Source organism: Blennius ocellaris (assembly GCF_963422515.1).
Source record: "Blennius ocellaris genome assembly, chromosome: 20".
Taxonomy (NCBI): domain Eukaryota; kingdom Metazoa; phylum Chordata; class Actinopteri; order Blenniiformes; family Blenniidae; genus Blennius; species Blennius ocellaris.
Genome location: NC_137669.1, coordinates 18,938,604 through 18,953,807, shown reverse-complemented (window position 1 = coordinate 18,953,807; position 15,204 = coordinate 18,938,604). Strand labels below are relative to the sequence as shown.

The window sequence follows — 15,204 nt, the reverse complement described above, 5'->3', positions numbered from 1 at the left end:
TCTACGCGCCTCCTGACGGTGTTGCTATGGGGAGGCAGCCCACGATAAGCCCAGATTAAAAACAAGGGAGAAGTGTCTGAAATGAGATTAGATTTTTATTGGTTTTGCTGGAAAATCATTTTGTGGCTTTAGAGCAAACCGATCGCAGACTGACATACATCGAATAACCCTGGTGCCCCGAGCGTTATGAGGTGCAGCGTCCTCGCCCCCACGGGTTCAGCAGGTTTCTTTAACGGGCTGCTCACAGATGAAAATGGACAGTTTTCTCAGAATTTGGACTATATTGAGGTCAGATTGATGGTCAGTCAGAAGCGGCTTGTGAGATGTGAGACGACAACATCAAGAAGTGTTTGTATTTGTTCCTGATGACCACACAGGAAGGAGGCGTGAAAAGCCGGCAGTCATAGAAACACTGTGGGTGTCGCAATGGTGTAAAAGGGACCCATTCAGTGCTGCACTCGGTTTTCAACATGAAAAAATACATTTAGTGGGAAATATTCAACATGAAAAATGTGTCATCTTCCAGTTCTGACTGGATTAAAAAACATGTTTGTGACCGACAACTTCATGTAATCAAATAGATATTTCTTCTTCTCTTTTTTAACAAATCTGTTTATTGGTATTTTTACAATCATGAACATAAAATATTAAATATTTTGGAAAGCCTTACAGTAAGGTGATGAACAATCTTGCACTGGATCGGCCCATGTTTTGTACAAATGGAAGATTTGTGCAGTTTTTTGAGGGCGTCCTGCCAAAGTTCCTTTGCTATTGTTTCACCCAGATCTGCTTCCCACAGTAATTTGATCATATTAAGGGAGACTAGACAAAGGGAATGGATCTGGCTGTAGAGGCGTAGGTGACCCTGAACCTAAAAACATAATAGAACTTCTTTCTGAGTCTAATTTTTTTTGTTCACAGGCACACAAGTCAGCAGGAACAGGCTTGGAGCTGTTGCTGCTGACATGGAGGCAAACACAACTTTGCATTAATGTGTCCTCTTGAATGTGAGTTCAGGGTCGCAGCCTTCAGGAGCAGAACCAGTGTCAGAAACACAGCTGGGAGTCCTTCGCCTTCGTAGATGAGGAAGGAGAAGAGGAGGATGAGAAGGTGTGCCCTTTGATTCGTTGCATTTGTTCTTTATTGTTGCCCCACTAGAAATACCATTAGTTCTTTGGCTTCGGTTCAGATCATCGTCATCTTGATCTGGAAGACGCTCCAATAATTTGCCATTGCAGGGCACTCCAGTGCAGGAGGAGAGGAACGGGCCCCTGCCCAACCCGAAGCCTCTGGAGCCGTCCTCCAACCACAATGCTCCCATTCCCGGTGAGTCCAGAGACTGATGGGCTCGTCCCTGCACATATTGTTTAAATGTTCACAACATCTTGTTGACTTTGAGGTTCACCCTAACAGCTATTTCAATGTAGAAGCACTTTAGAATATGAAGCATTGTTACAGTAATCTCTCTCTCTCTCTCTCTCTCTCTCCCTCTCTCTCTCTCCCTCCTTCTTTTGCGTTACACTTGTGGAGTTTTTCTGGCACCGAGCCGCAGCTGAGAAAGAAAGCCTCACAGGGCCCGTCGTAGTCATATTGATTGTCTCGGACAAGTTCCGCTCACGAGGATGATGCAATCCGATTTATTCTTTTCCGTGTCGTTCTTGCCTCTCCACGGGAAAAACATGTTGCCTGACATGACGAGGCGTTTAGTCAGATCCCAGATGGTGTTTGAAGCTCACCAGGTTTTCATATCGGCAGATTAGTGGCCCTGAGCACAGAAACACAATGTACTGGTACCAATGAGGTACAACAGGAGAATTAGAAGGGCAACAATGTTATATTACACACATGAACACAACCTCATTACAAAAGGACTGAGGGGGACGATTTCCACTGCCTGTATTATACAATGCATTTGATGGTTATTATTGAAAGACCATGTGAAGCAATGTTAGCGCTACATTGAACACCAACATGAGAAAACTAGAAAACACCTGATGCTGACAGACGGCTGCCTTTTGTGGCTGTACAAATGTCCTTTAACCGTTTAACCCAACATAAAGTTAGAAGCATGTATCGTTTTTCACACAAACATGACATAACTGCCCTCAAAATGTCAAAGAATTGGAATTATTAACTTTGCACCTTTAACAGCAGCCAACAACAACAGCCTTCCAACCAAGCAGTATCCAGGCAACAACTATATGAGGGTTTCTCTCTAAATCCCCCCCCCACCCCCCCAATAGCATTTGTGCAATTTATTGACCTTCACCTGCTGCGTCTCCTTCTGCACCTCTCCCCCAGACAAAGGTCCTCTCCAGTCTGTGAGGAAAACACTCAGAAGCCTCTTCACCTCCACCAAGAGACCCACAGAGGGTCCGTCGCAGGTGTGTCCACGTCTGCAAGACACTCGTGTGTAACCTCCTCAGCTGTGTCCGCCGTGCAATCTAATTCACTGCAGTGTGTACGCTGGGATCCTCCCTGCCTCCTACGCGCCTATTCAGTGTAGTAGGAGACTAATTTAATTCAATAACATTACGTTATGTGCAATTGGCATGAATGTTGCTGTCCAGGTTGATTTCGATGCACTTTTATGATTCAATAGATTATTGTGGCCAGCTGGTCAAAGCAGATGTCTCATGTCATTTGTGGGAGATTTGCCATTTCTTTAAAATGTCAACACGGAGAGTACAGGTAATTCTGTCCTGAGCTCGTCACATCACAGGAAAATGAGTCATCAACCATCAACCCACGTTTGAATCATCAAGGCAAATACATATTATAAGCCGCTGCTGGTTGTTTGTTCTTAGGAGTGAACATCTGAAGACAAATATACTACTGTACTGCATTAACACACAGTAACTCACAGTATCTAGGTGATGGCGCGACTTTATTCAGTTGTAACAGTTGATAATCCACAAATCTCTGATCAATACGATCTCTTCATTTCTGGGGAGTTTAAAGAAAGAAGCTGGCGAGATTTTCTACAGCAGCTCTGACAACCATGACCACAATAAAAATAAGTTTACTGATGAACTTCGAAAATCTATTAGTTCATAGATCATAGTCTCTCTTTTTTTTTGCTTTTACAGTTCGCAGTTTATATTTTTACGTTTTAAAGTCTATTGTCATACAGCACTTCGTCTCAGCTGTGGTTGTTTTTAAAGTGCAATACAGATTAATTCTGCTACTATTGTTATCAATAGTGATGATAAAATCTATTAAACTCTGTGTTTAGGTCTTAAAAAACTTAACAAAATCCAGAGTCAAAATTGGTAAAGACATAACATAGAAAATAAAAATTGAAATGACTGTAATAAAAGGAAATTCATAAAGATGTGCTGTCAAAAGAGATTAAAAAAGATGACAAAGGTGAGGCCCATCTGATTTCCCAGGGCAATGGACCTGAATAAATGTTAAATTGGACTTATTCAAATGAGTGCTTTATGGTACAATGAGACTGGATTTTTAGTGCGCTGCCTCTGAAAATGACGTAGAGAGAGAGTCTTAGACTGCACCGCTGCTTTGTATGTCATGCTGGTAATCTCGTTCCATCTTTGAATGTTTCAACATTTCTGTGTGTTTAATATCTTTGTAAACGTCTGTGGCCTTTACCCCACTCCACTTATTCTAACTGTTTAGAGATGTCGGACGTGTACTGAGCAGCGCGGACGTCCTGAAATGCCAAAAGCCGCCTAACTCATCCTGGCGAAGCCGAACCTTCGCACTGGCACCGCTCGCATTTAAATATTTACACAGCTTTATTTATTAGATTTTTCATTACGCAGTCTGCTTTCCTATTCAGGTACGTACACACTTATCTGATTGACAGAGGCGCATGAATACCCAACAGCTTCGCCGTCCTCCGACAAACTCCCCAAAGTCGAGCGGCTTTCTTTCAGCCCCCTCTCTCATATGGAAATGGGGAAGCCAGATACTGGAGGTTGGGTTATTATATTCCGCCTGGCAGCGGGCCTGTGCGGCTCCCTGGGAAACCAATGCATGTCATCTGCAGGAATGGAAATAAGCAATATGCTTTGTCCGCTCGCCAGATGAGAACTTGATTTCTGTTGTGCCCACTGCTGCGGCTGGAATTACCAGTCTGATTCTCCCATTATGTTTTTGGATTCAATCATATTCCTTCACTGGCTTTGTTTGTCCGTCAGCTCCACTTGGTACAGCTGCGAGTATCAAATAGACACGCGGTGGCAAATAACTCAAAGTCGAGCCAAACTGAGGCCAAAGTCCGACTGTGAAGCTGATATTTCTCTGCTGATTGCAGTCAAACACTGACCTTTGCAGTGTTTTGTAGCTGCTGTAAGCGTGTCAACATCTTGTTAGTTCTTGAACCAGATAAACGGCCAAACCTTTTATCGAGTTTTTAGTCCTGATTAGCTTAGCTTTGCTGCTAAATCGCTCCTGAATGATGTATTCTGAGGGAATGAATGTGGGAAGTGTCACCATTAAACACACAAACAGGGCACAGCAGGAGTTGGCCTGAATTTTAGCTGCTGCATCCAAAGCTGCTGGAAAGGAAGTGAGTGAGAAGGATGAATGTGGAAAAAAAAAAGTGGATCAGAGAATAAAATAGGATTTACTTTTCTTGAGGTATATTGAAATGCAGACTTATTTCATCCCACTTGAGGTCACCTCGGGGTCGGCGCTGATTCCAGCTAGTGTATTGACTACATCCTGGACAGGCGTCTGATTTTGAAACTATGATGAGTTGTGATTAGTATTGTCTTTTTATCATATGTACATTCAGAGGCCAAAAAATAATTCCTAGTTTGCCTTATGGGCTTAATCGCAAATCACTCGATTGAGATTTTTTGACAGATTCAGACTAAATAAATTTGTTCCCTTCGAAGAAATAAAATAAATACTTTTACATGTAGATTTGTTATTTAGCTTTAATATATGTGTGTCAGACTATTTATTACCGACGTGGCTATCGTTTGTTTTGTGTTGAATCAAATTGAAATGATTATTTCTTGTCTTTTCTCCAGGAGCCACAGCCTCCTCTGCTCTCTGACACAATGACTCCAGAAGAGGTACAGATATGAAGGATTTGTATGATTTGTATGGACGCGTGATTATTTTTTGTGCTGCACTGTGAAGAAATACCAAAATTTGTCATTTCTGCTGTTCGCACAGCTGCTGATCAGAGCCTTACTGGACAAAAAAGTCCCGGCTTACCAGTTGAAATCAAGGTGACATTTGCCGTGTGAAGACGAGCAGAACTTTCAATATTTTTTTTGGGGTGTGAAGCACATTGTAACAGTGTCGTTCCGTCCAGTTCCGCTCTGCCTTTACTCTCTCTGGCACTGTTCCAAAAACGCCCCGTCACATCGCCCCTGTAAATTCAAGCAGACTGCCGCCCCTGTCACGGCAGGCTGAGACTCGTAGGTAAAAAATCCATCGAGAGGCTAAAAGGTGTCAGACATCCTAAATCTCAGAGGGGAGAGAGGTGACACGCAAGGACGCATTGCTGTGTTTCAAGGTTTTTCACAGCTGAAATCTCTCCTCGGCTGCAGCCGGTCGCCCGCCCTCACACACACACTGTACTCACACCTTGAATTTCACCCAGACCCGGAGCCCAGTGTTTATGGTTTATGGTTTATGTAACAGCTGCTGTCAGACGTAATTAATCATATGCTGTATATGTATAGGACTCCAGTCTCCGTGTTTCCCTCCGGCTGAATTCACAAATGCACTTGAATAGAGAGAGAGATGAATGTTCCCTTTTCCCAGCAGCAGAGCGACTCTGAACCTCCGCCAGCGAATTCACCTCCGCCACATTGTTTTTCATTTGCTGCCGCAGATCAAAGCGTGGGAAGAGGCAGAGATGGACAAGCCGATGGAAATCGATGAGATCCGAGTGGACCCTTCCCCTTTCCAGCTGGTGGAGAGAACGTCGTTACACAAGGTTGGAAAAGGGGCGCTCGTATGTGTGTGGGTGTGTCTCTTCTATCTCTGTCTTTATGGGGTCCATAACGCGGCTGCACACTATACTTGTGACACTCAACCAAACAAAATGAAGCAATCAGCACACGTTATGAATGTTCTTCAGGGAGAGGATGCAGTTTCATGGTCAGTGTTTCAGTTTGCAGGTCGGGCTGTTGGCTTTACCTGAAGCTCTCCAAACTGGATCGATGAAACGTTGCCAAAACCTTCTCCTGTAATTCTGTGCCAAACATCCAACAATTTAATTTCAAGTTGTTTGCGTGGATAACTCTCTTTGTCCTTCATGATCTATAACCATCGGGCACAATTTCAAATGCATGAGGCTGCATGACGACTTTCACTCAGTCAGTGTAGAAACGAGCTTTCTGGACACGGTGATTAACATATAAATGTAGAAAAAGCTCTCAAGCGCCTCAAAGATGGCAGATCTGCTGTTCAGTTCCCACCTTCAAACGTCTTTGAACAAGACGCTGAACCTCATTTTGCTCTTGATTGAGTGGGAGTGTGCGTGAGTGTGTGTAAATGAGAGAAAAAGAGTGTGAAACCTTTTTCGTGTTGCTAAAGTGTCAGACATACCTGTTTTATGTGGATGTATATTTACCATTGAAAAAGTCACATCCATAAAAAAAAATTTCTGAGTTTGTGCACAACTTTCCTTGTAAACACATGCTCCAAACTGGATCGGACTTTTTCTTTTTTTTTTTTTGCAATTCCTGTGACATTTTTCTCCATAACTCTCCCATGGGACCAAGGAAAGTTTGTGTGAGCACAAATAAATTAACAGTAGTGGTGAGGAAAGAGAAACTACAGAATCTTGAAAACAGTTTCCACTTGTTTGAATTCTCCACCTTGGGAGTGTCGAATAAACCACTCTGCTATGGATCTGTTACGCTCATAAGCATTGTGTACCATTTTTCTTTTATTTGCAGAATAAATTAGATTTCTGTGCCTTTTGTAGTGTTAAACATTCTTCATATACAATGCGCCAGGAGGCCCGGAGAGCTCATCCTGAGCGTGAACTTGGCTGGATCACCCACAGAACATGGGGCCATGCAAACGCACTGAATGACGTTTTAATTGGGGCGGTTCACCTGCAGCTCCGAGGCCCGTCCGCTTTCATCCCTCCGTCGGTGTTACACCGTGTCTAGACAGAGGTGACGGGGCAGCGCAGGGCCTGTAAATCCTCTGAAGGAAGAGAGACGGTTCAAAAAGGGCGTCGTCATTTAAAGAGTGTCTCCTCTCTCTCTGTCTCTGCAGACCCACACCTTGTTCTCACTGCTGGGCCTGAGCCACGCTTATGTGACCAGTATCGGCAAACTGGTGGGGGTGGTGGCGTTGAAAGAGGTAAGATGCTTTTTTTTTTTTTTTTTTTTTGGTCTACTTGGTGGCAGATTGACTTGAGCCTCGCTGTGAATGGCTGTTGAGCTGCACTGGAAAGGTGTGAGCGATTGTTCTGTTGGGATTAAGGCTGCTTCAATGAGTAAACCTGCCTGCAGTTCTTTTCTGATCGCTATGATTGTTTGTGTTTGTACTGTTTGTAAGAAAAGACTAAATAAAACACATGAAGTCGATAAAACGTGGATGTTAACCTTCTGAACATATTATTGTGGTTATTTACCATTTGAGTCTGGTATTTAATAAACATCCCTACTTTTTCCCACTCGAATACCTTTTTTCACTTCAGCTAAATGTTGCCATCAACACAAAATCCACATCAACAAAGACAAACTCTATCAACATTAAATACTGTCTAGACACTCTCCTGACCTCTCCTAACAATAAGAGCGGCCTTAATCTGAAAGCATATTGTTATTTCCTGAATCAAAAGACCAGGAGCATCTGCAAGGGAACACTAAAGCATAAACTTTACCTAAAAATAAGAATTTCATTACTGAAAAAAAAAACTAACCAAGAATATTGGCATAAAATCTTTCAATCCAGTGATTCCCACAAATATTACCCACATTTCGTGACCTGTTTTATTAAGTCTTTTGGGAGTGCGATTGTCTGCATATAATGTTGTAGGTTTCTGTACGTGGATCGATTCTCTCCTTCAGTGTTTTTTTTTCCGTCGTTGGCGAAGTCATTTGATTGAAAGGTACTTCACATGATGTGGATCTCCACTAACCAGCACTGACGAGCAGAATGAGCTCCTAAATAACCTTGACAAACGACACCCGGCAGGCCTCTGATGTGTATTCATGACGGGAGTTATTGAGTGAAAATATGATCACATGATCCACCTTTGTCTGTGTGGAATTCAAAAAAGTTTGAGTAATGTGCGACGGCGAAATACACATGAAAGTAATATAAAAATAAAAGTGTTGCGAAATTCCATCTACGTAGCAATCATTTTATATTTTATTTATGATGCATTTTACATTCTGAATGTCATAAAGTCATAAACTGGTGAATGAAAAACATTCACACAGTGAATGTTTTCACTGTAATTTAATGTTTAATAAGGATATTCACCAGTGGGAACTAACATTTGTGGTCAAGAGTAAAGGTTGTACAGTAATTTACAGTTTTGGTAAGAAATCAGGAAAACATACTTGGCTAAAAGCATTGATTCAACAAGGTTTTAAAATGTGAAAAAAAAATTATTCTTTGCTCGATTGATTCATACATCCTTTTTTGCGGGCGTCATATCAACATGCACGTATGTAGATTTTTGGTACAGTACTGTGTCGGAGTGGATCGAGAACCATCTTTATCTTCAGTACTGACACAGAATATTTTCCTGTAATAAAAAAATAACCTGGCTGGACTTTATGTAAATTGTTATCAAGTCCATCGAGACCTCTTATTATGGAATTACTTACTGTTGAAACTCAGATAAGTCTTGGCATTTATCTATTTTTGATGGGTCTCAAAAAAATATTCTCCTTCCTGTCTCAGCTTTTAATGGAACTTGACGAAATAGTTTTTTTGGCTCCAACAAAGCTTTTTGATTCTCCTAACATAATCGATGCGCTCTCTTCATGTTCCCCTTTGTCTTTGGTCGACGTTGTTCAGTCCGTTTCCATCGGCGTCTCCTTCTCTCGTGTCTTTTCTCTTTCACTCATCTTTACCGTCATTCCATCTTTAGCCTTTTCCTTTCTCACCCCACCACTCCAGCTCCAGAAAGCCATCGAGGGCTCCACGCGCTCCGGGGTGCGGCTCCGCCCTCCTCTGGCCAGCTTCCGTGACATCAGCAACCACAACTCCGTCTCCAAACCTCCACCCTCGTCCTCCACCACTCCGTCCTCTGCATCCTCCACCTCCCCTCCTTCACCTCAAATTGTTCCCGAGCCCACGGCCCCACCTCCCACGCCCCCCCACCACCACCACCACCACCATCACCATCACCTCCACCCGCACCACCTCCACCACCACCACTACCTGAATGAGACGGAGGTGTGGATCGAGGGCGTGTCCAGGGAGGCGAGCTGCTGCAGCAGCAGCGTGGGAAGCGGCAGCACGGCAGCCTCTGCCAGTCCGAGCTGCAGCTACAACAGCAACCTTACCCCCCCTCCCTCATCCACACCTCCCCCCGTCCCTTCCCCATCCACCACTCCTCCTCCGTCTCCTCCTCCTCCTTCTCCTCCTTCTCCTCCTTCTCCTCCTTCTCCCTCCATCTCCCTCTCCACTCTGAGGGTCCTACAGGGGCTCCTTGAGGAGGACGAGGACAGCGACGATGAGCCAATGGTTTAGCTTACACATGAATGAGGGTGATGTTTTTTTTTTATATAATGGAAAACTTTTTTAACAGTGTGAGATTTTTTTTTTTTTCCTTCTCTGTTCTTAATTTGTTGCTTCAGTCTTTGGACACTTATTTACCTGTTGTGGTTGAGATTCTGCCATCTCCACACTCTCCACCCCTACCTCCCTCTCTTGCCTTCATGCAACTTCTGTATACGTAGCTTGTTTTTGTTTTTTTATATATACTTTTCCTCTATTGTGTCATGTTTCACATCCACAGGGTGTTGCCAAAGTATTTAAAGTTCCCGGAGTATCATATTAGTAATTATTGGCATGAAAAGAAAGTCATGCGAGATCTGTGTACGACATTGCAACAGCATTGCATTCTGCACACATGCGAGAGGAGACACTGACTATAATACACGCACCCTTTTCCCAGTGACTGGTTTCAAAAAAGTCTCCATCAGAAGGTCGAAAACACGGATGATGTCCTCCCGTCTGATTGTCTCGTCGCAGGCCTGCCAACGTATTGCAATATGTTAGTTTGTTTCACTACCGATCCTTGAAGCCGAGGTCTGACTTCTCTTCACACACACACGGCGCCAATTATAAGCCGACTGTCCGTCCCGCTGACAACCATCTGGGCCAGAGCAGTTCAATTAAAAACCTGCAAGGCTGCAACGCTGATGGGAGTCCTCACTCTGTCTTCATTTGGAAGCAGTTTCTTCTTTCACCATAATGCAATTAAAAACTGGTGAATTCATGTTCGTTTCAATGCAAGACTCCACATCTGAAACTAAAAAGTATTTAATACAAGGCGAGGCTGAAAATATCCAACCGAGTTTAGTTCAAAAGTTTAGATCATTTGTCTTTGGTCCTACATATTGTCAGACTGTCACTGCAAGCTGAAAGCCAGTGAGCAAACGCAAATGCCAAAACATGAATGCAAAAGCCACAAAAGGTAGTGTAAAAGCCGTAACACAAACGTGAAAGCCCAACAGGAATGAAAATACAAAAAGGCTAAAGCCACTACACAAATGCAAAAGGCGCAAAAGCTGCAAACCAAATGTGAAAGCCACAACGCCTGTAAAGAACATAATGGAAAAATGGAAACACATCACAGTGTGTTGTACAGTATTGTGCAGCTGTGTTGGTTTGCAGCTCTTTATCGATGACTCTTTGAGATTCCACCTGTTCAGAAGCTGGACTGACTGTAGTTTCACGTCCTTTACATTTCTGTCCACAGCGCTTTCCACCATCTTTGTGCATTTATTAGCAAAACATCACAAATCAATGGAAAAACCTCTGCGCTGAGTAAACGCGAACTCGCTGAACCCCTTCAGTCCTCGGTGTTACCTGATCGTTTCTGTCTTTAAAAGAGGGTTTTTATCGCCGGGGAACAGGCGCTATTGATTTTTTTTTTTTTTTTTTTTTTTAAACTGGCAGCAGACCATCTGGGTAGCAGGAGACTAATGGAGCTGCTCAGTCCACTGTGGAAGATTGGCCAGAGCCCCACAACGACCTCCAAATTGTCTGCTGACCTTGTGGATGCAGCCTCAGAGCTCATCTCATCACGGTTAAGTTGATAGATGGTGCAGTTAAGGGCGACTGACGACGGCAGAACCACAGATTTTTTTTTTTTTCCCCTCCCCATAATCGGAACGATGCAACCCAGATTAGACCAGTAGTACTGTTCAAGTTGCACACAAAGCCTTTACACCTTAAATTGAGACACAGACATATGACGACAGTGAGGCATTTTAAATTCTATCTTAATTATTACATTACAATTATTGTAATGAACGATCAATCATCATTACATCTGTTTACCACAGACCTGCCATGATGATTCCACGCTGCTCATGGGAATCTTATTGACTTTTAATGAAGATTTATAACTGAAAATACAGTTTGATGTTTAGTGTGCAAATAAATAAAAAACACAAGTTCTTTTTTATTTATTCTTTTGCAAATGTTGAAATTTACTCTGATATTTGATCCTATATGTGTAGTTGTTTGGATTCCACCTTCTTCCTAATGATTTACAATTTAAACTTGTATAGTTTTAATATTATCATTAAAAAAATTACTCAGTGCAGCTTTAACGTTAAATCTGCTTTAGAGTTAAATCCCCACTTGATGTTTCATGCACCTTTTTTGTCTGCAAGACAAATTTTGGATGGATGACTCAATATTTTGAAATGCTGTTCTATCTTCATCTATCGTCTCGCTCCTCTTCCTCTTTCCTTCTCATCTCCTGGACTCAGTTTCTCAGGTGCTTCAAAGTCTTTAAACCTCCAGATCTAGAACTCTCTTCCTGTCCGTGTGTGTTTGGAGAGTTTCGCTCTGTACAGGTCTGAGTGCGCAGCGTTTCTTTGTTGTGTTTTTGTTGAGGATTATGTCCGTATTTATTTCTGTTTACTAGAGCCCAGCGCTGTCTCAAAACTTTGTAAAACTGTGAATAGTGTAGTTGAATAAAGTGTTAAGTGAAATGTGGTCTTGACTTGTCCAGGTGTTCTAACGGACGACCGGCACGGAGGGAAAACGGCACAACTTCAATCTGCAGGCTCGTCTCAAGTCAGTCAAGGTAGGACGGAAATGCTTAGGAACTCAAACGTCAAAGATGATGCGTAAAGTGAGAATACAACTCCAGTAATAAAATATTTCTTTGATATGTAAATGAAAATTGAATTTCCTCTAATGAAGCGGTGGTTGAGCATCGATAACATGCTCATGATAGTATTGTGACAGTTGCTCTGCTTAATTAATTTTACTCCTTCGTTCACATTTTTTGCCTCATGTCACATTTGCAAACTGTTTTATACCTTACCAAATATATTTTGCCTACTTGTCTCCCTCAATCATTACATCTTAGCAGCCATGAAACCAACTGGCAGACGGCTCATTAAAAGAGAAGATCAACCACATTTCTTTTAGCATTTTTGCTGTTCCCATAGAAACAGACATTGTTTTCAAAACTTTGTTGTGTTCAAACGAAACATTGAACATCTGAAACATAATTGCAAAAACGATGCGGTTTCACATGAACTGTTGCGTAAACTTGGCCTCACATCCTTGCAATAGTCCACAAACAAAGAGGTCCTTCTGCACCAGGATGCAGGAGTTTAGGAAAATGGTAACAGAGTTCCTCATTGTGCTCATGCTAGCGTTAGCAGCACTCCCACAGTTTTCACCTACAACACAAACTGATTTGAGTAATTTGGTAAGCGCAAAAACAACAAACACTCTTCATGACCACTGTATAACAATAAGTATTGATATTATGACGGTGGTCACATAGTTGAAATTCTATTTAATTTATTTAATGCCAAAAACAATGTCTGAAGGCACTTTTTTTAGAGAAAACTCAAACTATCCTACTTGTTTTATCCTTAAACGTTACATAAATAACACTTTAGTATTGTCTGTTCCGCTGTGAAAGAGGAGCTTTAATTTGTTTTTGATAAATTTCCTCATCAGCCAAGTGTCATCTTCTGTTGAACGCCTCGATCATATGCGTGTCTTGCATGTTGTAGGAATTAAAGGACGATATCTCTGAACAACAGGAAGACAAATAGAGGACAGATGATTATCAGATCAAGCAGGGCATCAGGGTCTCAATCACAGGCGCAAACCGTCCCCTCCATCAACTGCAGCTCAACATCTTTTGGAAACCTGATGATAAAGGCCTCTCAAGATTTTTTAATGTTTCATAACATTTATATAACATCCTCTTTTAAGCCAGTGTGTTCCAGACACGATGCAAACCAGTAACATGCATCAGCTAATATCAATAACGTATATATATAAATAAAAAAAACTACACACACCTGAAGATCCTGAAATCTGGGTTCATCATGAAACAAATGAAATGCATCACTCATAAATTTTGACAAAAACCTGATTCTGACAGTTTTTGTTTATTTAGAGTTGTGACTTTATATTTTAACAAAATAAAACAAAACAAAAAAAAAACGTACTAAGAAGGTCCAGTTGTAGTGTGTTAGAGCTGTTTCTCCATTAAGTTTTGATCTATTCCGAGACGCGTTTGTCACAATCAGTTGGTTGACGGTGGAGACGGATGTCGTAATGTTGAAGAACTGAACCTCCTCCAGTCTCTGGTTCTTCCAACTAATCCAGTCTTTGCTCTTCACGGCCAACCCAGACTGTTGTTATCCGCTTGGTTTCTAGCGAATTAACACCAAAAGATCAAATGATGAAAGTAAGAAAACTAGAAAGGGGAAAATAGATTATTTCAATAATACTTTTTTTCCAACGTGGGAGTGAAGATGAATCAGGTGAATTCTAACTTGTTAGTGATAGAATATCTTCAATGAGGAAAACAGGGTCAATTGTAACACCTCAAATTTCCCAACACTTTTGTCACGCCTCTGCACTGAATTTCTCAAACTAAAATGAACCGAAATCCTTCCCAAAGAGAGTTAATATCTCTCAAATGGACGAGGCCACTTTTCTGCCTTCAGATTTCAGTGACGACTCGATTCCACTCGGCTTAATCAACGAGGATCAGAAGGTTTCAGTGCAAGTGTTGACTGCAAGTACACTACAAAACTCCAGTCGGGCATACAGAATGGAATCATCTTTGCACTACTTAGCTTGTCTGCGAGGTGATCTCATGTACTTTTGTATGGTTCAACTGTTTGTGTGTGTGTGATGTTAAACAGTCTGCACCACAGCCAACAGGTGTAGCTGTGCAATGGCCCCGGTGATGTACATCGACGCATCAACAAACACTCTTATCAGTGTTGTTCGCGTCCTCGTATTGTGCGACCGTGCACGAGGCCTTTGTTTTCCCTCTCACCAGTCGATGCGAGGCTGTAGAGCAAAGGTTAAGAGTATTCCTGGTGGTCATTAGATAAGGCTGCACAAATTCATCAAACAACCATGTCTTTGGACTTGTGGAGGAAGTACCCCTGAAATCCCACCTTTGCATAGCTAAAACAAGGCGGACCACCGAACCACTGTGCCACCCAGCAAGTAACTAAACTTAGTTTGTCGTCCTCACCAATGTTGGAACACAACAGCATCGAGAGAAGTTAGTTTCCCAGAATATATATATCTATATATATTTTACACACAAACGGAGCTACATTCATACAAACATACATACTATACATACATACAGTCTTACATTCATACAAATACATATCAGTTTATTGGCCTTTTTTCATTTATTATAAAAAGCAATTTGATATACCATTACTTTGTATACTGTGTTATACTGTTAGGGCTAGGTCACTGTTAAAAAGCATGCACTTCTTTTGATTGTGTCCAGATCATGTGTTTGCCAACAAGCCCAGGTGTCTGTTTCAGATTGCTCCAGTTCTGGGATTTTGCCCCCTTCAAATCTCTTTAACGCTAATTCTGTAAATCTGATCCAGTATTTATCCTTGAGCCTGCGGGAATTTTCCATGAAATTCTTCTGACGCTGTGAGCAATCTGAACCACACACTCTGACTTATTTGCAAATTCTGTGTGTCCATGTTTGTTGTATTGCAATGAATTTTTAAAATAGACCCTGTCTTTCTTCTCCTCCTT

General features: G+C 42.0%; 1 protein-coding gene across 1 annotated transcript in view; it reads left to right on the top strand.

Moving 5' to 3' along the window:
- The window catches only part of LOC308144883 (chloride channel protein-like), a gene marked incomplete at its 5' end in the record, with an annotated part of 36,086 nt that extends 24,008 nt beyond the window's left edge, over positions 1-12,078 (top strand). Inside the window, 7 exons of the mRNA XM_080516140.1 lie at positions 1,018-1,110; positions 1,239-1,326; positions 2,302-2,384; positions 5,004-5,048; positions 5,819-5,923; positions 7,219-7,305; positions 9,082-12,078. Coding sequence (XP_080372266.1) covers positions 1,018-1,110; positions 1,239-1,326; positions 2,302-2,384; positions 5,004-5,048; positions 5,819-5,923; positions 7,219-7,305; positions 9,082-9,657 — 1,077 coding nt within the window. The 3' untranslated portion in view covers positions 9,658-12,078. The remainder of the gene's footprint in view (positions 1-1,017; positions 1,111-1,238; positions 1,327-2,301; positions 2,385-5,003; positions 5,049-5,818; positions 5,924-7,218; positions 7,306-9,081) is intronic.
- Positions 12,079-15,204: the final 3,126 nt, after the last annotated feature.